The sequence below is a fragment of the Pseudorca crassidens genome, chromosome 2 (genome assembly GCF_039906515.1).
Source record: "Pseudorca crassidens isolate mPseCra1 chromosome 2, mPseCra1.hap1, whole genome shotgun sequence".
Lineage (NCBI taxonomy): Eukaryota > Metazoa > Chordata > Mammalia > Artiodactyla > Delphinidae > Pseudorca > Pseudorca crassidens.
In genome coordinates this window covers 52,578,945-52,603,370 of record NC_090297.1, presented here as the reverse complement: position 1 = coordinate 52,603,370, position 24,426 = coordinate 52,578,945, and the positions used below count along the sequence as shown (strand labels likewise).

At 39.2% G+C, this 24,426-nt stretch overlaps 1 protein-coding gene across 12 annotated transcripts in view; it reads right to left on the bottom strand.

Annotated features, from left to right (window-relative positions):
* PATJ (PATJ crumbs cell polarity complex component) overlaps positions 1-24,426 on the bottom strand; it is a 356,331-nt gene that overhangs the window by 208,539 nt on the left and 123,366 nt on the right. For all 12 annotated transcript variants that reach the window (XM_067726362.1, XM_067726358.1, XM_067726363.1 and 9 more), the window contains 3 exons: positions 23,312-23,486; positions 12,354-12,425; positions 10,891-11,068 (listed from right to left, as the gene is read on the bottom strand). In XM_067726362.1, coding sequence (XP_067582463.1) covers positions 10,891-11,068; positions 12,354-12,425; positions 23,312-23,486 — 425 coding nt within the window. The remainder of the gene's footprint in view (positions 1-10,890; positions 11,069-12,353; positions 12,426-23,311; positions 23,487-24,426) is intronic.

The following is a 24,426-nucleotide window of genomic DNA, read 5'->3' as shown; positions in this document are numbered from 1 at the left end:
TCATTATGCTTCACAAAATATGTATTAGAGTGTAACATTTCAGGGCTGTTGTGAATTTGAAGAAATATAAATTATTAAATATGAGATAAAACAGTGGACTCTTATTAGTATGTGTATGAGCGATGATGATTAAATGAGAGAATACTTTATATTCAACTGAGCACAGAGAAAGATGAGAAAAAGAAACAAAATTCAAAAAGATTTAAAAAGTAAACAATCCAATTAGAAAACAGGCAAAAACACAAACAAACATTTCACCAAAGAGGGTATTGGATGGCAATCAAGTACATGAAAAGTTCTTTCTCATTAGCCATTAGGGAACCGCAAATTAAAACAACAATGATATCACTATATACCTATCAAGAATGGCTAAAATTAAAAACAGTGACAACACCAAATGTTGATGAGGATGCAGAGAAACTGAATCACTCATACATTGCTGGTGGAAATACAAACTAGTACAGCCATTCTGGAAAATAGTTTGACAGTTTCTTAAAACTAAAAATGAACTTAACATACAACCCAGCAATTACACTCTTGGGCATCTATCCCAGAGACACAAAGACTTATTTTCACTCAGGAACTTGTATACAAATGTTTATAGGATCTTTATTCATAATAGCCAAGAACTGGAAACTACCAAAGTGTCTTTCAATGGGTGAATGGTTAAACGGTGGTACCTCCATACCATGGAATACTACTACTCATCCATAAAAAGGGATGAACGAGGAGGCGCCTTCAAGTTGGGAGAGGAGTAAGACGCGGAGATCACCTTCCTCCCCACAAATATATCAAAACTACATCTACATGTGAAACAACCCTTACAGAACACCTACTGAACACTGGCAGAAAACCTCAGACTTCCCAAAAGGCAAGAAACTCCCCACGTACCTGGGTAGGGCAAAAGAAAAAAGAATAAACAGAGACAAAAGAATAGGGACGAGACCTGCACCACTGGGAGGGAGCTGTGAAGGAGGAAAAGTTTCCACACACTGGGAAGCTCCTTCACCGGTGGAGATGGGGGCTGGGCAGAGGGGAAGCTTCAGAGCCAAGGAGGAGAGCGCAGGAACAGGGGTGCAGAGCGCAAAGCGGAGAGATTCCCGTACAGAGGATCGGTGCTGACCGGCACTCACCAGCCCGAGAGGCTTGTCTGCTCAGCCGCCGGGGCGGGCGGGGGCTGGGAGCTGAGGCTCGGGTTTCGGAGGTCGGATCCCAGGGAGAGGACTGGGGTTGGCTGAGTGAACACGGCCTGAAGGGGGCTAGTGCGCCACAGCTAGACGGGAGGGAGTCCGGGAAAAAGTCTGGAACTGCCTAAGAGGCAAGAGGCAATTTTTTTCGGGGTGCACAAGGAGACGGGATTCAGAGCACCGCCTAAATGAGCTCCAGAGACGGGCATGAGCTGTGGCTATCAGCGTGGACCCCAGAGATAGGCATGAGACGCTAAAGCTGCTCCTGCAGCCAGCAAGAATCCTGTGTGCAAGCACAGGTCACTATCCACACCTCCCCTCCTGGGAGCCTGTGCCGCCCACCACTGCCAGGATCCTGAGATCCAGGGACAACTTCCACGGGAGAACATATGGAACGCCGCAGGCTGTTGCAACATCACATCGGCCTCTGCCACGGCAGGCTCACCCCGCATTCTGTACCCCTCCGTCCCCCCGACTGAGTGAGCCAGAGTTCCCCAATCAACTGCTACTTTAACCCTGTCCTGTCTGGGCAGGGAACAGATGCCCTCAGGCGACCTACACACAGAGGCGGGGTCAAATCCAAAGCTGAACCCCAGGAGCTATGCAAACAAAGAAGGGTAAGGGAAATCTCTCCCAGCAGCCTCAGGAGCAGCAGATTAAATCTCCACAATAAACGTGATATACCCTATATCTCTGGAATACCTGAATAGACAACGAATCATCCCAAAATTCAGGCAGTGGACGTTAGGAGCAACTGTAGCCTTAGGGTTTGCTTTCTGCGTCTAATTTGTTTCTGGTTTTACGTTTATCTTGGTTTAGTATTTACAGCTAATTACCAATAGTAGATTTCTTTTATTGATTGGGCTGCTCTCTTCCTTTTTATATATATATATTTTTTTCTTTTTCCTTTTTCTCTTTTTGTGAGTGTATATGTGTATGCTTCTTTGTGTGATTTAGTCTGTATAGCTTTGCTTTTCCCATTTGCCTAGGGTTCTGTCTGTACGTGTTTTTGGTTTTTTGTTTTTTTTGTTAGTATAGTGTTTAGCGCTTGTTATCATTGGTAGATTTGTTTCTTGGTTTGGTTGCTCTCTCTCTTTCTTAATTACTTTTTATTTTTTAAATTGTTAGTAATTTTTATTTTAATAACTATATTTTCTTTTCTTTCTTTCTTTTTTTTCTCCCTTTTCTTCTGAGCCATGTGGCTGACAGGGTCTTGGTGCTCTGGCCAGGTGTCAAGCCTGAGCCTCTGAGGTGGGAGAGCCGAGTTGAGGACACTGGTCCACCACAGACCTCCCGGCCCCACATAATATCAAATGGCAAACGCGCTCCCAGAGATCTCCATCTCAATGCTAAGACCCAGCTCCACTCAACGACCAGCAAGCTACAGTGCTGGACATCCTATGTCAAACAACTAGCAAGACAGGAACACAACCCCACCCATTAGCAGAGAGGCAGCTAAAATCATACTAAGGTCATAGACACCCCAAAACACACCACCAGACGTGGTCCTGCCCACCAGAAAGACAAGATCCAACCTTATCCACCAGAACACAGGCACAAGTACCCTCCACCAGGAAACCTACACAACCCACTGAACCAACCTTACCCACTGTGAGAACACCAAAAACAACGGGAACTACAAACCTGCAGCCTGTGAAAAGGAGACCCCAAACACAGTAAGTTAAGAAAAATGAGAAGGCAGAGAAATACACAGCAGATGAAGGAGCAAGGGGAAAACCCACTGGACCAAACAAATGAAGAGGAAAGACGCAGTCGACCTGAAAAAGCATTCAGAGTAATCATAGTAAAGATGATCAAAAACCTTGGAAACATAATGGAGAAAATAAAAGAAATGTTTACAAAGACCTCGAAGAACTAAAGAGCAAACGAACAATGATGAACAACACAAAAAATGAAATTAAAAACTCTCTGGAAGGAATCAATAGCAGAATAACTGAGGCATAAGAATGGATAAGTGACCTGGAAGATAAAATAGTGAAAATAAATACTGCAGAGCAGAATAAAGAAAAAAGAATGAAAAGAATTGAGGACAGTCTCGGAGACGGCTGGGACAACATTAAACTCACCAACATTCGAATTACAGGGCTCCCAGAAGAAGAAGAGAAAAAAAAAGGACTGAGAAAATATATGAAGAGATTAGAGTTGAAAATTACTCTAATATGGGAAAGGAAATACTCAAGTCCAGGAAGCACAGAGAGTCCCATACATAATAAATCCAAGGAGAAACATGCCAAGACACATATTAATCAAACTATCAAAAATTAAATACCAAGAAAAAATATTAAAAGCAGCAAGGGAAAAGCAACAAATAACACACAAGGGAATCCCCATAATGTTAACAGCTGATCTTTCAGCAGAAACTCTCCAAGCCAGAAGAGAGTGGCAGGACATATTTAAAGTCATTAAAGGGAAACACCTATAACCAAGATCACTTGACCCAGCAAGGATCTCGTTCAGACTTGCCAGAGAAATTAAAACATTTACAGACAAGCAAAAACTACGAGAATCCAGCACCACCAAATGAGCTTTACAACAAATGCTAAAGGAACTTCTCTAGGCAGGAAACACAAAAGAAGGAAAAGATCTACAATAACAAACCCAAAACAATTAAGAAAATGGTAAAAGGAACATACATATTGATAACTGCCTTAAATGTAAATGAATTAAATACTCCAACCAAATGACACAGACTGGCTGAATGGATACTAAAACAAGACCCATATATATGCTGTCTACAAGAGACCCACTTCAGATCTAGGGACACATACAGACTGAAAGTGAGGGGATGGAAAAAGATATTCCATGCAAATGAAAATCAAAAGAAAGCTGGAGCAGCAATTCAAATATCAGACAAAATAGACTTCAAAATAAAGACTATTACAACAGACAAAGAAGGACACTACATAATGATGAAGGGATCAATCCAAGAAGAAGGTATAACAATTGTAAATATTTATGCACCCAGCATAGGAGCACCTCAATACATAAGGCAAATGCTAACAGCCATAAAAGGGGAAATCAACAGTAACACAGTCATAGTAGCGGACTTTAACACCCCACTCTCACCAATAGACAGATCAACCAAAATGAAAATAAATAAGGAAGATTTAAATGATACATTAAACAAGATGGACTTAATTGATATTTACAGGACATTCCATCCAAAAACAACAGAATACACTTTCTTCTCAAGTGCTCATGGAACATTCTTCAGGACAGATCATATCTTGGATCACAAATCAAGCCTTGGTAAATTTAAGGAAACTGAAATCGTATCAAGTATCTTCACGGACCACAACGCTATGAGAGTAGATATAATTACAGGAAAAAATCTGTATAAAATACAAACACATAGAGGCTAAACAATACACTACAAAATAACCAAGGGATCATTGAAGAAATCAAAGAGGAAATCAAAAAATACCTAGAAACAAATGAAAATGAAAACACAAAGACCCAAAACTTACGGGAAGCAGCAAAAGCAGTTCTAACAGGGAAGTTTACAGCAATACAATCCAACCTCAAGAAACAAGAAACATCTCAAATAAACAACCTAACCTTACACCTAAAGCAATTTGAGAAAGGAGAACAAAAAACCCATAGTTAGCAGAAGGAAAGAAATCATAAAAATCAGATCAGAAATAAATGAAAAAGAAATGAAGGAAACGATACCAAAGATCAATAAAAGTAAAAGCTGGTTCTTTGAGAAGATAAACAAAATTGAAATACCATTAGCCAGACTCATCAAGAAAAAAAGGGAGAAGACTCGCATAAATAGAATTAGAACTGAAAAAGAAGTAACAACTGACTGCAGAAATACAAAGGATCATGAGCAATTACTACAAGCAACTATGTGCTTATTGGACAACCAAGAAAAAATGCACAAATTCTTAGGAAAGCACAACTTTCTGAGACTGGAAGGAAGAAATAGAAAATATAAGCAGACCAATCACAAGCACTGAAATTGAAACTGGAATTAAAAATCTTCCAACAAACAAAAGCCCAGGACCAGATGGCTTCACAGGCAAATTCTATCAAACATTTACAGAAGAACTAACACCTATCCTTCTGAAACTCTTCCAAAATATAACAGAGGAAGGAAAACTCCCAAACTCAACCTACGAGGCCACCATCACCCTGATACCAAAACCAGACAAAGACGTCACAAAACAAGAAAACTATAAGCCAGTATCACTGATGAACATAGATGCAAAAATCCTCAACAAAATACTGGCAAACGGAATCCAACAGCACAATAAAAGGATCATACACCATGATCAAGTGAGGTTTATCCCAGGAATGCAAGGATTCTTCAATATATGAAAATTAATCAATGTGATACACCATATTAACAAATTGAAGGATAAAAACCATATGATCATCTCAATAGATGCAGAAAAAGCTTTTGACAAAATTCAACACCCATTTATGAAAAAAACCCTCTAGAAAGTAGGCATAGAGGGAACTTACCTCAACATAATAAAGGCCATATATGTGAAACCTACAGCCAACATCATTCTCAATTGTGAAAAACTGAAACCATTTCCATTAAGATCACGAACAAGACAAGGTTGCCCACTCTCTCCACTGTTATGCAAAATAGATTTGGAAGTTTTAAGCACAGCAATCAGAGAAGAAAAGAAATAAAAGTAATCCAAATTGGAAAAGAAGTAAAACTGTCACTGTTTGCAGATGACACGATACTATACATAGAGAATCCTAAAGACTCTACCAGAAAACTACTAGAGCTAATCAATGAATTTGGTAAAGTAGCAGGATACAAAATTAATGCACAGAAATCTCTCGCATTCCTATACACTAATGATGAAAAATCTTAAAGAGAAACTAAGGAAACAGTCCCATTAACTAGTGCAACAGAAAGAATAAAATACTTAGGAATAAATCTACCTAAGGAGACAAAAGACCTGTATGCAGAAAACTATAAGACACTGATGAAAGAAATTAAAGATGATATAGACAGATGGAGAGATATACCATGTTCTTGGATTGGAAGAATCAACATTCTGAAAATGACTATACTACCCAAAGCAATTTACAGATTCAATGCAATCCCTATCAAACTACCAATGTAATTTTCCCAAAACTAGAACGAAAAATTTCACAATTTGTATCGAAACACAAAAGACCCCGAATAGCCAAAGCAATCTTGAGAAACAAAAATGGAGCTGGAGGAATCAGGCTTCCTGACTTCAGACTACACTACAAAGCTACAGTAATCAAGACAGCATTGTGCTGGCACAAAAACAGAAATATAGATCAATGGAACAGGATACAGAGCCCAGAGAAAAACCCATGCACATATGGTCACCTTATCTTTGATAGAGGAGGCAGGAATGTACAGTGGAGAAAGGACAGCCTCTTCAATAAGTGGTGCTGGGAAAACTGGACAGGTACATGTAAAAGTATGAGATTAGAACACTCCTTAACACCATATAGAAAAATAAACTCAAAATGGATTAAAGACCTAAATCTAAGGCCAGACACTGTAAAACTCTTAGAGGAAAACATAGGCAGAACACTCTGACATAAATCACAGCAAGATCCTTTTTGACCCACCTCCTAGAGGAGTGGAAGTAAAAATAAAAGTAAACAAATAGGACCTAAGGAAACTTAAAAGCTTTTGCACAGCAAAGGAAACCATAAACAAGACCAAAACACAACCCTCAGAATGAGAGAAAATATTTGCGAATGGAGCCACTGACAAAGGATTAGTCTCCAAAATATACAAGCAGCTCATGCAGCTCAATATCAAATAAACAAACAACCCAATCCAAAAATGGGCAGAAGACCTAAATAGACATTTCTCCAAAGAAGATATAGATTGCAAAGAAACACATGAAAGGATGCTCAACATTACTAATCATTAGAGAAATGCATTCAAAACTACAATGAGGTATCACCTCACACTGGTCAGAATGGCCATCATCAAAAAATCTACAAACAATAAATGCTGGAGAGTGTGTGGAGAAAACAGAAACCTCTTGCACTGTTGGTGGGAATGTAAATTGATATAGCCACTATGGAGAACAGTATGGAGGTTCTTTAAAAAACTAAAAATAGGGCTTCCCTGGTGGCACAGTGGTTAAGAATCCACCTGCAATGCAGGAGACACGGGTTCGAGACCTGGTCTGGGAAGATCCCACATGCCGCGGAGCAACTAAGCCCATGTGCCACAACTAATGAGCCTGCGATCTAGAGCCCGTACCCACAACTACTGAGCCCATGTGCCACAACTACTGAAGCCTGTGGGCCACAGAGTCTGTGCTCTGCAACAAGAGAAGCCACTGCAATGAGACACCTGCGCACTGCAATGAAGAGTAGCCCCCTCTCACTGCAACTAGAGAAAGCCCACGTGCAGCAACAAAGAGCCAACCCAGCCAAAAATAAATAAAATTAATTAATTTAAAAATAAAAAGTATAGGGCTTCCCTGGTGGCGCACTGGTTGAGAGTCCGCCTGCCAATGCAAGGGACACGGGTTCGTGCCCCAGTCTGGGAAGATCCCACATGCCGCGGAGCGGCTAGGCCCGTGAGCCATGGTCACTGAGCCTGCGCGCCCGGAGCCTGTGCTCCGCAACGGGAGAGGCCACAACAGTGAGAGGCCCGCATACCGCAAAAAAAATTTTTTTAAAATAAATAAAAAATAAAAAGTATAACTACCATATGACCCAGCAATCCCACTACTGGGCATATACCCTGAGCAAACCATACGTCAAAAAGAGTCATGTACACTATGTCCATTGCAACACTATTTACAATAGCCAGAACATGGAAGCAACCTAAGTGTCCATCGAGAGATGAATGGATAAAGAAGATGTGGCACATATATATACAATGGAATATTACTCAGCCATAAAGAATCGAAATTGAGTTATTTGTAGTGAGGTGGATGGACCTAGAGACTGTCATACAGAGTGAAGTAAGTCAGAAAGAGAAAAACAAATACTGTATGCTAACACATATATATGGAATCTAAAAAAACAAACAATGGTTCTGAAGAATTTAGGGGCAGGACAGGAATAAAGACACGGACATATAGAATGGACTTCAGGACACAAGGAGGGGGAACGGTAAGCTGGGACAAAATGAGAGAGTGGCAGGGACATATATACACTTTCAAATGTAAAATAGGTAGCTAGTGGGAAGCAGCCGCATAGCACAGGGAGATCAGCTCGGTGCTTGTGACCACGTGGAGGGATGAGATAGGGATGGTGGGAGGGATACGCAAGAGGGAGGAGATATGGGGATATATGTATATATATAGCTGATTCACTTTGTCATACAGCAGAAACAAACACACCATTTTAAAGCAATTATACTCCAATAAAGATGTTAAGAATAAATAAAGTTTTTAAAAGCGATGAACTATTGATAGACACAAGAAATTGAATGAACTTCAATGAAATTACGCTGAGTGAAGAAAACCAATGTCAAAAAAGATACAGGGCTTCCCTGGTGGTGCAGTGGTTGAGAGTCCGCCTGCCGATGCAGGGGATGTGGGTTCATGCCCCGGTCCGGGAAGATCCCACATGCCGAGGAGCAGCTGGGCCCGTGAGCCATGGCCGCTGAGCCTGCGCATCCGGAGCCTGTGCTCCGCAACGGGAGAGGCCACAACAGTGAGAGGCCCGCGTACCGCAAAAAAAAAGATACAAAATGCATAATTCCATTTATGTAACAATTTGTAAAATAACATAAGTATAAATATGGAGAAACAGAATAGTGGTGGCCAGAGGCTAGGGATGGGGGTGGAGGGGATGGGAGAGGAGTGGCTATAAAGGGGTCAGACAAGGGAGTCTTGTGGTGATGATTCAATTGAGTTTCTCGATTGCTGTGTGGGTTATGCAAGGCTACACATGTGATAAAACTGTAGAGCTATAATCACACACACACAAATGGTACATGTATAACTCGTGAAATCTTAATAAGGTCTATGAATTGTGCCAATATCAGTATTTTGATTTTGCTATTGAACTACAGTTGTATAAGATGTTAACACTGGGTGAGGCTGAGGGAAGGGTAAGCGGGACTTCCTTGTACATTTGTTTGCAACGTCCTATGAACCTACAGCTATTTCAAAATATAAAGAAAAATATATAATTTTAAATATGTCTTTTGTTCTAAGTTTCAAATGTATCAGTAATCAAAATAAAAATTAAATGATTCTTATTTATTAGAAGAAGATACTCAATTTAGATTTTTAAAAGGCAGTATCCAGTTATTATTTGCTTAAAATACAACTAAAACAAAATCACAAATAAGGGTGAAAAAGAAGGAAAGAAAAAAAAACAATGTACCATGCAAATGCTAAGTAAAAGAAACCACACCTGCCCCAGAAGCCAGAATAATCCTTTTCAAAAATGTACGCGTTCAGAATTCTCTAATGGACTCTCATCCGTTCAGAGTAGACAACCTTCTAATCTCTATATGATGTGGCTTCCCATTACCTCTCAGACCTTTTCTCTTTCACCCTCTCTCTTGTTCACTCTACCTATATTAGCAGTGCTGGATTTCTTTCTGTTCCTTCAACACATCCAGGCAAGCTCCCACCTCAGAGCTTTCACACTTCAGTTCACTCTGTCTGGAGCCCTCTTCCCCCATGTGTCCATATTGCTCAGTCTCTCATTTCTTATATTTGTCCCAATATCATCTTCCATAACAAATCTATTCATTGCAACTACTGCCGTCACCACACATCATTCCTTATCCTCCTCCCTGTCATTTTTCTCCATAGTTACTTATAACAATCTAACATTCTATATATTACTTATTTTGTGCATTGTCTATCTACCCCGCTGTCGTATAAACGCCATAAGGGAAGGGATTTTTGGTCATTTGCTTCATTGCCATATCCCTAGTATGTTTAAAAATTTTTTTTTAATTTCACAAACAAATATAACCTCAAGTTTGTATACACAGAGTAGTTTTATGCAATTCTTTGATTTAATCCTCACAATGATTCTATGGATTTTGAAATCTCATTTCCATTTTATTTGGAAACTGAAAATAGGTTTCATAATTTGTCCAAGAACAAGGAAAAAACAAACAGGACAATCTAGACTTTAACCCATGATCTCCAGAGCTCTTTTCATTCTTTCAGAGCTAAAACACCACAGCTGATGTTTAGCATCATAAAGCATGAATCACCAAGCAGATTCTGGGATTTAAAATATTCAATATGATGTCATCCAATAAACCTAATGCAAAGAAATGTATCAGATTCAGACCTCTTAGTGTCTTGATGTGCCCTTAAAACTCCACTCTGCAAAGCCTGCCATGTATAAAGGATGGATTCACCTCTCCCCCAATACAGTCTTCCACTTTCAGGGTCAACTCTGGGAGGACAGCACGGCTATCCCACTGACATATACAATTCAGAGTCTGTTAAAGACTGTGGGAGAAGCATGATGTCCCCCATCTGCCTCATTCTGTCAAATTGTGTTTTTTCAGTCAGCCGAGGCTTTTTGTTTTATCATTTTATATGCTATCAACTCAGCTTTAGAATCCCATTAAATTGTGCAAACATGCAAACTAAAGCATCTGAATAAAATACACCAATTGTACACACATATACCCCAACACATAAAGGAAGGACTTCCGGTTAAATGATCATTTTACTGTCTTACAGTACATTTCAAACAAAAACAAAATTTTAACACTATTTACCTCAAGTATTTTATCTCCAGTTTTAAGAGCATTTGTTTTTCCTGCTGGACTGTCTTCCAAAACTTGTTTGATAAATATACCCTTAAGCTCTTCTCCATTCTTCAGGCGTTTTATAACAGTTTGTCCACCAACAATACTAATACCAAGAGATACATCTGGTTCTCTAAAAATCTCAACACTGTAAAAACAAAAAAACAAAATTCACTCATGAACAAGGTAATCTGTTGTACTGTCACTGTGTTTTATGTGTACCATATCCTTGTGACTCATATCCTAATAAATATATTTTCACAAATGTTATAGAAGTTATACCTAGCTCCAAAATTATAAGGTTCTATCAATAATTCATGGCATATGTGAAAGTGTAAATTCTGAAAAAGATTTCCAAAACAACAAATACAACTCTTAATATTGAGAGATTTAGCAAGGACTTAATGTTCTCATCTCCCACCACCATATATTTTCTGTGATGAGTCCCTTTCATCTATATCATAACATTAGCAAAGAATGAATTAAGGAAATAACTAATGGATGGGAAAAAAAAAACAAGAAAGTTACAGGTATCATTTTGGCAAAAAGCAGAAACCTTTAGAAAAAAATAAACTTGCCACTGACAGGCTCACTGCCCATACTGCTTTTCCCAGTCACCCGTTTTAACCTGTGGTTCTCTACATGGAGGACAGATTTAATAGTTCCAAAGGTTGGAAAGTTTTTCTCTTCTTCCTACATCCACATCATTTTCATAAAGTATAGAATAAAACTTGCCCCTCAAAATATTATGAATTTTGTTCAAACTGCACAGACATGGCCAATAATTAATTCCAAAAAGTAATTCAGAAAACAGCTCCCAAGAGTTTTTAAGACAAAACTCAAAAGTGCAAGAAAAGAACAATTTGGGTGGCATGGTGGAATTAATAATGCATGAAGATAGAGACAGCAGCTAAAGGAAGACTTTTATAACCTTAATAAAGTGCAGCCCTGGTGACTACCTAAAACCGTGAGAGTATCCAAGGGAGCATGGGCCCAACACACTCTGTTAGTGCAAACGAGGCATAAACTTGGACTAACACAAGAGGAGGAGGGTGCTATGTGACAGAAGCCTTAACTATTGTTGTTTGAAAAAAAGAGCTTCTTTACTGCATTCAAGGCAGGCCTACCTGCTTTGCTTAGTGATACAGTGAGAAAGTATACTTAATCCATCACAGATGGACATTTGTAAGTTGTTTCTCTGAAAGAGTACGACAAAGATTTTCCTAATATTGGTTTCAGTCATTTTGCCTGGCTAAAAATCTCTAGATAAGACAAAATGAAACTAAAATTTAGGCCAGCGTACGTGTGAACTATGTTCACAACTACGTGTGAACATTCTCATTAGAGAATGACTGAATGACACTATGAAGTTAAAGAAAAGAGCAACTAATTGCTTTGTCCTATTGAGAAAGCCAATAATGTCATCAACATACATTCTTGGTGGTCCCCAGTGGCTGAAGTTTGGAGTTTCTTCTCCTTCACCTTCTTCTCTCTCAGGTAATTCACTGAGGAGAAAAAAAGGAAAAAACACACACACATATAACTTACAACACACTTATTATTAAAGATTCTTGAAAAGTTTTACATTACACAATCTATATGTAGTTAAATTGTTCATAATTTCTAAGCTTTAAAAATATTTACATCAGGGCTTCCCTGGTGGCGCAGTGGTTGGGAGTTTGCCTGCCGATGCAGGGGACACGGGTTTGTGCCCCGGTCCAGGAAGATCCCACAGGCCGCGGGGCGGCTGGGCCCGTGAGCCATGGCTGCTGGGCCTGCGCGTCCGGAGCCTGTGCTCCGCAACGGGAGAGGCCACAGCAGTGAGAGGCCCGCGTACCGCAAAAAAAAAAATTTACATCAATAATTAACTATCCATACAAAGATATATTGCTTTAGCATTCAACTTAACAAATATCTACCCAGCACCAGAAAATCATTGATTATAAACACTTTTATTGTTGACACTCTAGATGTTATTTTCTAAAAATCTGTGTTTGAATTTGTATGATTTCACATGTTTCTATAACAGCATTTAAATATTATAAAATATATTTTTTAAAATTTGGTGTGATTGACCAGCTAATAGTCCAGTATAAACTTACACAAACTGCTGAAATGATTAAACAGTCAGTAAACATGATCGTTCTTTCTAGATTTTTCTGTCTCTCTAACCCTAAATAATTTCCCTGTCATCTGTATTCCATAAATATCTTGTGTAGCTACACAGCACTTTTCAGTTTACAGAGATTTCTTAAACAATGTGATTCTGTCACCTACCACCACCATACTTTCACCCATCAAGTTATGTTAATATGGAACTGCCTAGCGGGATACTGTAAAATGCTGAATTACAGAGTAGTTATAAAAGTAACGTTATCTAATAGGGTAGAGACACTACCATCTATTATCTGGAAGAGGAGTCAGGATTTCTAAGCTCCAGTCCAACCTGAACCACAAAATAGGTGTGTGCCTTTGGACCACCAAATGAAATGGCTTATGTGATACTGTCAGTTGTATTACTCTACACAAAAATGTAGGGAATACCTCTTCCATTTCATTTTCACAAAAACCCTGTGAAGTAAGCACAACAGGTCATATTACTATATTTTCCCCATGAGGCTCAGATGTACTACACAATCTCTCCACAGTATCCGAATCTTTCTTTCAGCATGAAGTTTCAATGCTCCATTCTCCTCTGAACTCTCAAATAAGTCCTATAAAAAGTATAAAACTCCAGCTACTTGCCACTCTACAACTTTCCAGGATATAATGGTTTAAGGCTGTGTGAAAAGGAGAAAGTGAAAAAATTTGGACAATCTAAAAATCAGTTAAGGAATTGAGATCATTAGGGATCACTGACATCTCACCCACTGCAGACAGCCTTCTTGCCTTAGCCAGTCTATTTTCTATGATTAAAAGCATCATAGAATTCAAGGAAAAACAATTTGGCAGATACTTGCCAGTTACTTATCTAATGTCTTCTCTCCCCATCTTCCTTACCCAACAACATAACCCCCCTTTATTCCAGGTGGCACTATGCCCAGCTTTAAAAAAATAAATTTTCTGGACTTCCCTTCAGCTAATGATAACTGTGTGCCATAGCTCTGATCAGCAACAAGGAAGCAAAAGTCCCCAGATGAGATTTCCAGGAAAACTCACTAAATGGAGGGAGAATCAGCTGACAGGGAGCTTTTTGCTCTATACTCTTCCCCTTCTTCTTGCCTAGAAGGCAGAGGTGATTATTGGTGGTGAAGCATTCACCTTAAAATCATGAAGAAACCATGAGGGCTAAAGCAATACATTGACGACAGCAGAGCAGAAAGAAGATGTCTAAGACCCTGACAGGGCTTCTTCAGGACTTTTTTACATGAAAAAAATTAAGCCCTAGTTGAGTTAAGCCATACTAAAAGTGTGTGTGGGGAGATGGGGGCAGGGGATTCAGTTTATAAGCAGCTAAATGCCATCGCTAAATGATACACACGATTCCACCAATTTAAGTGAAGTCTTCACTTTATCATATCACATTATTATTCTTGGCACGTATGCATATATGTTCATTGGATAATTGTAATCGTAGCATAAACTTTCATATTTTGATTATCTTATAATAGTAACAAGGATTAAATGAGATACGACTGGCATTTAACTGAGGCTCAACCAATATGTATTTCCTTAACAATTTTTTCACTTGAATTTAAATCAAAAATTTCCCCAAGATTATCATAATCTTCATCATTTCTTATTTAATAGCATCTTAATCCATGGTATTGATGTAATTTGTCTGCTATCCCAAAATACGATGCACTTAGGTTATGTCTTATTTATATGGAATATAGACATTAATGCAAGGAATACCTTCATGCTCTGTTGTATTTTAATATTCTCCTTTAAGTACATATTAATTGAAGTAAGATTGAAAGCTAAAAACAAACCAACACTGAAACCTTCCTCCTCTCCATTTTCTACTTTTCTGTACCCTAGTTGTGACAGGTGTGATAATATGAAATAAATATTTGGTCCTTGTCCCTGGTTCCTGCCACAGAGCTTCTAAAACCCTTGGAGTTTTCCAAACAACAGGGGTGACAGGAGCATTTTTTGTTATTCATAACAAGCCCCTCTCAACCGTACCTGAGTTGATGTTAATAAAGTGTCTCTAGGTAGGACTACAGACAGTTTCAGGATGGGGGTTGATTGCCAGAGAAGCAACTGTGTGATTAGAGTTAGAACTTTCAGCCCTATCCCCACCTCTGGGAAGGGGAAAGGGGCTAGAGATGGAGCTCAGTCACCAATGGCCAATGATGTAATCAATCATGCCTGCATAATGGAGCCGCCATAAACCACCCCCTCACCACCACCCCGGCCCCTCCAAGCAACAGGGTTGAGAGAGCCTGCAGGTTGGAGGACACATTAAAGTGCTGGGAGGGTAATGTGACCCAAGAGAGCATGGAAGCTCTTGCATCCCACACACCCCCTTCCCTGGCTTATGCATCTCTTCCACTTGGCTATTCCAGAGTTGCACCCTTTGTAATAAACCAGTAATAGTGAAGCACTTTCCTGAGTTCTGTGAGCCATCCTAGCAAATTCTCAAACCTTAGGAAGGTGTTATGGGAACCCTCAATTTATAGCCACTTGGTCAGAAGTAGAGTTGGCAACCTGGAATTTGTGACTGGCATCAGAGGTTGGGGCAGTCTTACGGTAGTTAGACTAACTACCAGGTAGTTATGTCAGAATTGAAATGAATTTTAGGGTACACAGTGTCCAGAGAATCAGAGAATTGGTTGTTGGGTGGAGGAAAAAACTCATACATTTGGTCAGCAGTTTGTGAACAAAGAGAGTTCATGATAGGTATTAAGAAAAAAAAAGTATTATTATTATGGCACATGTATAATATCATTATAAGAATTAAATTCTTAAATTTAAAATTACCTAAAATAGAATGGAAACCAAGCTTTAACATTAGTATGGGCTATATGCTTTTCTATTAAAAAAATTAAAATAAAAAATATCCTAAACTGCTGGCTTTCACATACAATATTAAGCAAAGGGGGAAAAATTTTGTCTAAAATATGGACAATTTTAGTTTTCTTTAAGAAAATGTATGACAAAAGGATTTATTCTGTTAGAAGAGACTTTTTCAAAGCATATTATCCTTTTTCAGGAAATTGATAAACACATATTTTGTTTACATTACTTCATACCTAAAGAGGAATAAAACTTTCAAAAACATAGTGTGATTAGTTTTAGAAATAAAGTCACAGGAGACAAGCAACTATACAAAATAATGTAGTCACTTTACACTGATAAATGCATATACCTTTCAACCCAAATTGAAATTTAACGGAGAAAGTAAAATACTTTTACTGCACATATTAAGGTGTAAATTTGCACAAATGTACTTGAATCTTTCACAAGAGAATTCTAACCTCTAATTTTATAATTTGCACTTTGATTAGACATGGTCAATAGCTCAATCAGTTAGAATCTCAAATCTTAAAATAACTGAACTTTTGCCTTTTACATTTAACCAGACTTTTATAACCACTTTTTCCCTAAAGGAATTAACCATCTAATAGAAACAATGCTTTTTATTTTTAGTTCAGTCCTTTATAACAAATGCCCAAAGTTATAATTCATTACAGATTTGGGAGGAAAGATGGAGTGCCCCATTAATGAACAAGTGGATATTAATAGTAAGACTTCATCATAATATACAATGTCTTTGAGAATAAAATTTTCAACATTATACAAAAATCAGATGAATCTAGATGGCCAAGGTGACCTTTCCTTTATTTTTCCACAAATGATAAAATTTTATTGTAGAAAAAGCATCCCAAATATAGGATTTCGTAAACACTGGTAGGTGAACAAGTGCAACTTTAAAAGTAAATACAAAGTAAAGAGGCAAAACCTACAAGCATTTTGCCTTTATGAGAAAATGTACTGTTCTCCTGCAGAGGTGATCCCACCCAGAGCACGAATGTGGCTCCACCTCCCATAAAGGCATCAGGTTTGCTTTCTGAACTATGCCCAGTTTAACAATTTCAAAATGATGGCAAGAATATACCTTTTTTTCATGTGAAACTTCTATACACTAAACCATATGAGGGTCAAGCAAACTTGGCACCCCAAAATGATGTAAGCAGGAAGGGTTATGGTTGTACCTATCTCAAGATTTCTTTTTCCTCTTAAAATATAGATTCTATATGGCAATTTTCTGTGACACACCACAGGGAATGTGAGCATTTGGAACCAGGCAGAATAGGCACTAGTGTTTTCCAAACTAGTAGGGCTAGTTATACAAATGTTACACTATGACTTTGAAATTACAAAGCAAATTATTACCTGATACCAGCATACATAAAAAATTAGGCATTCTTGTACATGAAAGTTTAAAATGACACAGACATGGTGCTCAATAAAAGAAGCCATATACAAAAAGGTACCTACTGCATGATAACATTTACATGAGTTCTAGAACAGAAAAAATAATTTACAGTATTAGAAGTCAGGGGCAAGAGGGAACTTTCTGGGTGGATGGAAATGTTCAATATCTTGATTGGGGTGTTGGTAACATGAATGTATACATTTATCAAAATTTAAAAAATTGTCCTGTAAACTTGCGTTTAAGACATTTGCTAAGAAATAGAAGTTTAGGGCTTCCCTGGTGGCGCAGTGATTGGGAATCTGCCTGCCAATGCAGGGGACACGGGTTCAAGCCCTCGTCCGGGAAGATCCCACATGCCGCGGAGCAACTAAGCCTGTGTGCCACAACTGCTGAGCCTGCATTCTGGAGCCCACGAGCTGCAACTACTGAAGCTCTTGAGCCTGGAGCCTGTGCTCCGCTACAAGAGAAGCCACGGCAGGGAGAAGCCTGTGCGCCGCAGTGAAGAGTGGCCCCCGCTCGTCACAACTGGAGAAAGCCCGCGCACAGCAGCGAAGACCCAACACAGCCAAAAATAAATAAATAAAATAAATAAAAAATTAAAAAAAGAAATAGAAGTTTAAGCCATAAAGGGTAAGTTACTTCCTTAGGTCTCTCCCTTTTCTCTTCTGACCTGTAGAGCCTGGGTGAGCAATCAAATATCTAATTATATTTTCATAGGCATTAATGTAATATTCCTATGTGCCTCTTGTCCTAATTTCTCACATTCATCTTCACCTGCAGTGACTGGCGTCTGCAACAGCATGCAACAGCATGGTAAAAACAGGAAAGTGTCACATACATGAGGCCACAAACTCCTTGGAAACTTCCCCTTTTTACTCCCAACTCAAACATTCCAGAGTAGTCCTCTCTCAAATGAACACATTTATTCTCTCCCTTACTCTCAGTCTTCTACCAGTATTCTGAATTTACACATAGTTTTTGGCAGTAGCACTCAAAGGTAAAACTATTAGATACTCACCGTTTACTTAGAAGGCACTAAATGCCAGGCAGTGCTGGGGACTTAAAATAGCACATTAACTCACTTAATCCTTTCCCCAGCTATGATGCTCTGCCTCCTATTTCACCTCCCACTGTTCAAAACAAAGTATCCAATACCTGAAAGTATTTCTTTTCATTTGCATTGTATTATACCTACAACATGATTTTTTTTTTTCAATTTAGAATTTTTTTTTCACCTTTCACCTCAAGTTCATCATCCTACCAGGCTTTAGCCTCTGACACTTTCCTTGTTTTACTTACTGTGACTTGATTCTATTTTATTTCTTTAAAAAAAAAAACAAAAAACCTCTACAATCTCCTTGAGTGTTTTAATAAACTCAGCAACAATGAATACCCTAGATACACCTCAGGGCCCATGATCCTATCACTGTCATCCAGCATCACTGCCAGCCGCCTTTCATTAAACATTTACTATGTTCAAGGCATTATACGAAGCCCTTTATATTCACTCTAACTGAACCTTAGAACTACCTACTTTACAAGTGAGGAAATACAGACACAAGGGAAACCCTCTCAGGCTCACGAAGTCATAAATAAAAAAGAGCATATTTGAACAGCACCAAAATATATCTATACTGCAAATCTCCTATTAGTCTGAGAAATTCCATGCCCGCCACTGATGGGCACACCCATGTCTTCAGGCAGCAGGTGATGACAGAAGTGAGTTAGAAAAAGACTAAAACAAGGTGAATTCTGAAAACTTGATCTCAAGTGACGTTATGAAGAAAGAAGGATACTCAGAACAAGATCACTTAGATCCCTCTCAGAGTTATCATGCTCTGCCTGCCCACCGTCCTCCCTTCCTAGAGATCCCCAGTTTCAGGGTGCATCTAACCTCTTAACATCAGTCCTGCCTCCAAAGGTAAGGAGAAATTGTCTTGATGCAAAAGCACAGTGCACACTGAATAACTCTGCTGGGCCCTACACAAAAATTATTGCAAAGAAGAAACTGTAAAAGAACATATAGCATTTAGCACTAGATGACACCCTGATGATCTGAAAGACTATATTCTGAAAAGAATCTATGCATTACTCAGGAAGTCTCCTGAGTAGCAATAAATATTCACCTATGAACCTAACTCCATGGGGCATATCCTGAAAGATTAAAATGGGGAGTATGATTTACAGGAACTCTTCTGAAGCCCGCTGAGATTTAAATGTATCCTACATCTATGACAGCAAGCCAAAAAAACAGCATTCAAATGCAAGACTGATCTCCCAAGACAAAGATTAGGCTGGAGCCCTTAAATGTCTGCGCCAGCACAAGAAAACAGCCTGTCAAAGTACTCACTTCAGGAGTAAAGTGTTATCTGCTCTCTCTGAAGCTGGGACAATTGAGTAAGACACCACTGATAGAATGTTTCACTTTCTGCAGAAGGAAGGAGGGGGTGGGCTTGGAAATTTGTCTAAATCTTTTCCAATCTACAGTTACAGTTCTATAGCCTGAAAAGCAGCCTCATTTCTGAATTCTTTGGCCAGATTCAATTATTAACACTCAGCACAAGAGAAATTTAAAAAATAAAAGTGTCTCATTTGAAAAGTAATTTGATCACATAAAAAAGTGGAAACATGTTCCTAACTCCTCCAGCACTTCCACTGCCAAGGCTTTCTCTTAAAAAAACAAACCCTAGGGGCTTCCGGTCTTCTCTGGTGGCGCAGTGGTTGAGAGTCCGCCTGCCGATGCAGGGGACGCGGGTTCGTGCCCTGGTCCGGAAGGATCCCACGCGCCGCAGAGCGGCTGGGCCCGTGGGCCGTGGCCGCTGGGCCTGCGCGTCTGGGGTCTGTGCTGCGCAGCGGGAGAGGCCGCAGAGGTGGGAAGCCCGCATACCGCAAAAAACAAAAAAACAAAACAAAACAAAAAACCCTGGGGCTTCCCTGGTGGCGCAGTGGTTGAGAACCTGCCTGCTAATGCAGGGCACATGGGTTCGAGCCCTGGCCTGGGAAGATCCCACATGCCGCGTAGCAACTAGGCCCGTAAGCCACAACTACTGAACCTGCACGTCTGGAGCCTGTGCTCCGCAACAAGAGAGGCCGCGATAGTGAGAGGCCCGCGCACCGCGATGAAGAGTGGCCCCCACTTGCCACAACTAGAAAAAGCCCTCGCACAGAAACGAAGATCCAACACAGCCAAAAATAAATAAATTAATTAATTAATTAAAGTACCCTTAATTTTTAAAAAAAGTATTAAAAAACAAACCCTGGCTGTTTGACACTGCGTTCCGTTCCTCTGGGAGCTGCTTAGATCCCTCGCATGAGGACCCTGGGCCTGTCAGCTCCTCCCCTCTATACCCTGGTCCAGGTCTGCTGAGTGAAAAGCCACCGGATTCCTCCAACTAGTTGGGCCTATGGGTCTTCCCTTTCCACTCAGAGATGAGCTACACAGAAGCCAGACAACTTTTTACTGAAGTTCTATCTAAAACTCTAGGCAAAGGCCACAGGTCGCTGAACAGAGAAGTGATATAAGTCTGAGACACTTCATATAACACAAAATCTTTCTTGGACTAAGGTTTCAATAAAAGCATTAAGATTCTTTTCCCATATAGGTTATTACAGAACATTGAGTAGAGTTTCCTGGGCTATATAGTAGGTCCCTATTAGTTATCTATTCTATGCATATGTTAATACCAGTCTCCCAATTTATCACTTCCCCCTCAACGTTTCCCCTTTGGTAACCATAAGTTTGATTTCAAGATCTGTGAGTCTGTTTCTGTTTTGTAAATAAGTTCATTTGTATCATTTTTTAAATTAGATTCCACAAATAAGTGATATCCTATGATATTTGTCTTTCTCTGTCTGACTTACTTTACTTAGGACGATATATATCTATATATGTATAACTGATTCACCTGTTGTACACCTGAAACTAACACAACATTGTAAGTGAGCTATACTCCAATAAAAATAAATAAATAAATAAAGCAATAAGGCCAATTAATCCCACCCCTTTCTCATCTCTGTTATGCTTTGCAACACCTCCAACTCCTTCGTTTGCCTCTCCTGTCCTGTACTCACAGTGCTACACGGTTCTGGTGTTTCTTTCAGAGGTTCTTCTGTTCCCATACCCCCCCAAGGCCCCCCCCCCAGCCAAACTACCTGTCACACTCCAAGGAATCTCCTTGAATTGTAAAGAAGCCACCCCACATGCTAACTTCTTCCCTCAGTGTTCTCTCAACCTCCTCTGTTCTCTCAACAGCTTCCGCTTCTCTGCCATGGATGCCACACTTGAGTGGGTGACACTCACTCTCTCACTCCCTGCCAAGCTGGGAAAACGGAGTCAATATTTTTCTAAATTCCTTCTCACCACTAGGCCATTACTCTCCTACCCTTGTTTCTAAAGCTAATCTCTACTCTCACACCTCTCCTTTTATGGCCCACTTGACTAGCACCCCATCATTCTGAGTAAATAACCTTTCTCCTAAATGACAGAAAAAAAAAATCAAGGTCATTGGACAAGAACCTCCTTGGATTCCAGTCCTCAAGGTACTAATAGTACTGCATTTGTACCTTCCTTTCATTCCTGGCACCTGTGTCCATGCAGGAGATGAGCTTCCTCCTATCAAACTATTAGAAGTTAATCTCTCTAGGTGTGCAGTGTCCTCTCCCTCCACCCTCTCCAGGGACTACACTTAATCACCCACTTTCTAGCATCTACATATTCCTTTTCTGGATCTTTCACAATCTATGTGTGTGTGCATGTGTGTGTGTGTATGTGTATATATATATATATGTAGATGCATATATAGATGCATATGTAGATGTATATATATATATCTGCCCCCTTGTCGCATTTCCACAGTGCCCTTCAGTTGTCTAGGTAACATGTGTTCTTTCTGCCTCTTTTCATGATCAGGTTCCTCAAAACATTACTCTGCTCTTACTTTGTCCAATATCTGACCTGTTCAATTCTCAACTCACTACTCTCTGATTTCCACTCTAATGAAACTGTTCTAAGTTTACCAAGGGCAACCATGTGATCAAGCCCCACGAAAACTCTTCCATTTTATCTACCTTGACCTCTCCGTAGCATGTAACAATAGTCTGCAATGATCCTTTTGTTAAAATGCTCTCTTCCCTTGGTTTCGATATCAACCTCTAGTTCATCAATTTCCTTCTACCTTTTGTTCATTCCACTTCATTATTTTCTTCCTCAGTTCATGCCCTTAATATTGCTGCTTTGCAGGACTCCAATTTTGGCCCTGTTCTTTTATCACTTGAGCCTCCCCTGGATGACTATTCAAATCCAGAAGTTTCACCTACACTTGATCTTGTTCCCAATTATCCATATCAGGATAGACCACAACACTAGTCCCCAGAGTCATGTATTTAATTAACTCCATTTCACTTTATTGTCCTATGGATACCTGAACCCTCAACATGTCCCAAACAGAACTCATCATTTTCCTCTTCAACCTGTTCATGCTCTTATAATCTTATGCCAAAGAATTAATGGTCCCACTATCCATCTAGTTGCCCCATTCAGACACACAGATCGTCCTCCTACTCCTTCTCACTCCCAGCATGTTATCAGTCACCAATTCCTACAGCTGCTCTAACTCTTAAGTCCAGTCCCTCCCTAATTTGTCCTTGAGTACTTCTTGCTTGAGTTGTTAAATTCTTAATTAACCTTCCATTCTCTAAGTAAATACTCCCATAATCTATTTTGCAGACAACTGCAAGAATACAAAATTGTATATATATAAAAGAAATTATATATATGGTACAATTTTAAGTATGTGAAATTCTCACAGTAATTGTTTTGTATGGTGGGTTTTATTCATAATATTTCCTTGCATTTTCCAAATGTTCCACCATAATCATGCCCGGTTGTTTTCGTTTTTTTTTTAAACATCTTTATTGGAGTATAATTGCTTTACAATGTTTTTTTTTTAATAGAAGCAAAAAGAAAGCTATTTTACAATGTGAAAACAAAGAGAAATAATATCATACCATGCATCAGTGGCATGTCTAGAAGACAACATTCCTATGTATGCCGAGGCCTTGGAAACAGCTAGAGCCCTGGGGAGCTGGTATAGAGGCAAGTCTTCTTGCTCCCTTGTTTGAGCCACAGCAGGAAGTTCAACAAGCAAGCCAGGACCTTGAACATCACTTGGAATCATCATGCCTAAAGAGTAAACCCAGATGATAGTGAGCACACGATATACTCATTCATTCTTCATTATACTCATTCATTCTTCATTAATTCAATAAATAGTCATGGATATCTACTACAGGCAGGCCCCTTCCAGAGAGAAGACTTATTTATACTAAACTAAATAAGTAAAACATTTAATATGTCAGATGGTGACAGTACTATGGTAAAAAAAATTCTGCAAGGAAGGGGGATAGGGGTTGCTCAGTGAAAGAGGGTTACAATTTTAAGCATGGTCTCACTGAAAAGATGTTATTTTAGCAATATGAATCTTTTATCAAAAGAATCCCCCTTATAAGTCAGAAAGAGAAAGACAAATACTATATGATATCACTTATATGTGGAATCTAAAAAATACAACAAACTAGTGAATAAAACAAAAAAGAAACAGACTTACAGATACAGAGAACAATCTAGTGGTTACCAGTGGGGAGAGGGAAGTGGGGAAGGGTAATATAGGGGTAGGGAGAAAAAAAAGTTATTATGGGCTTATATGAAATCATGTATGTGAAACGTCTGAAAATCATAAAGCACTGCAGAATTTAAAGAATCTTTCATTCAATTAAGAATCCCCTCTACGATGGTATTCTTACTTTACTAAATTTTCCCTTTATCAACCTAGGCTGTCTCAATTACAGGCATACTGACATTTCACTGATTAAAAAAAAATAATTCCACAGAATAACAAATAACCAAATAAAAACACTTACATTTTTAAAGGGGCTTTGTTTATAAATTCCAGGATTCTTTTCCATTTGTTACCTTATTTAATTCTCACATTAAACTATGAGTTAGAAAAGATAATAGCAACCATATTTTATAGGTGGGGAATTCCAGGTCAAGGAATTTTTACTAATTAGAATGAACAAATTGGGACTTCCCTGGAGGTCCAATGGTTAAGACTCCATGCTTC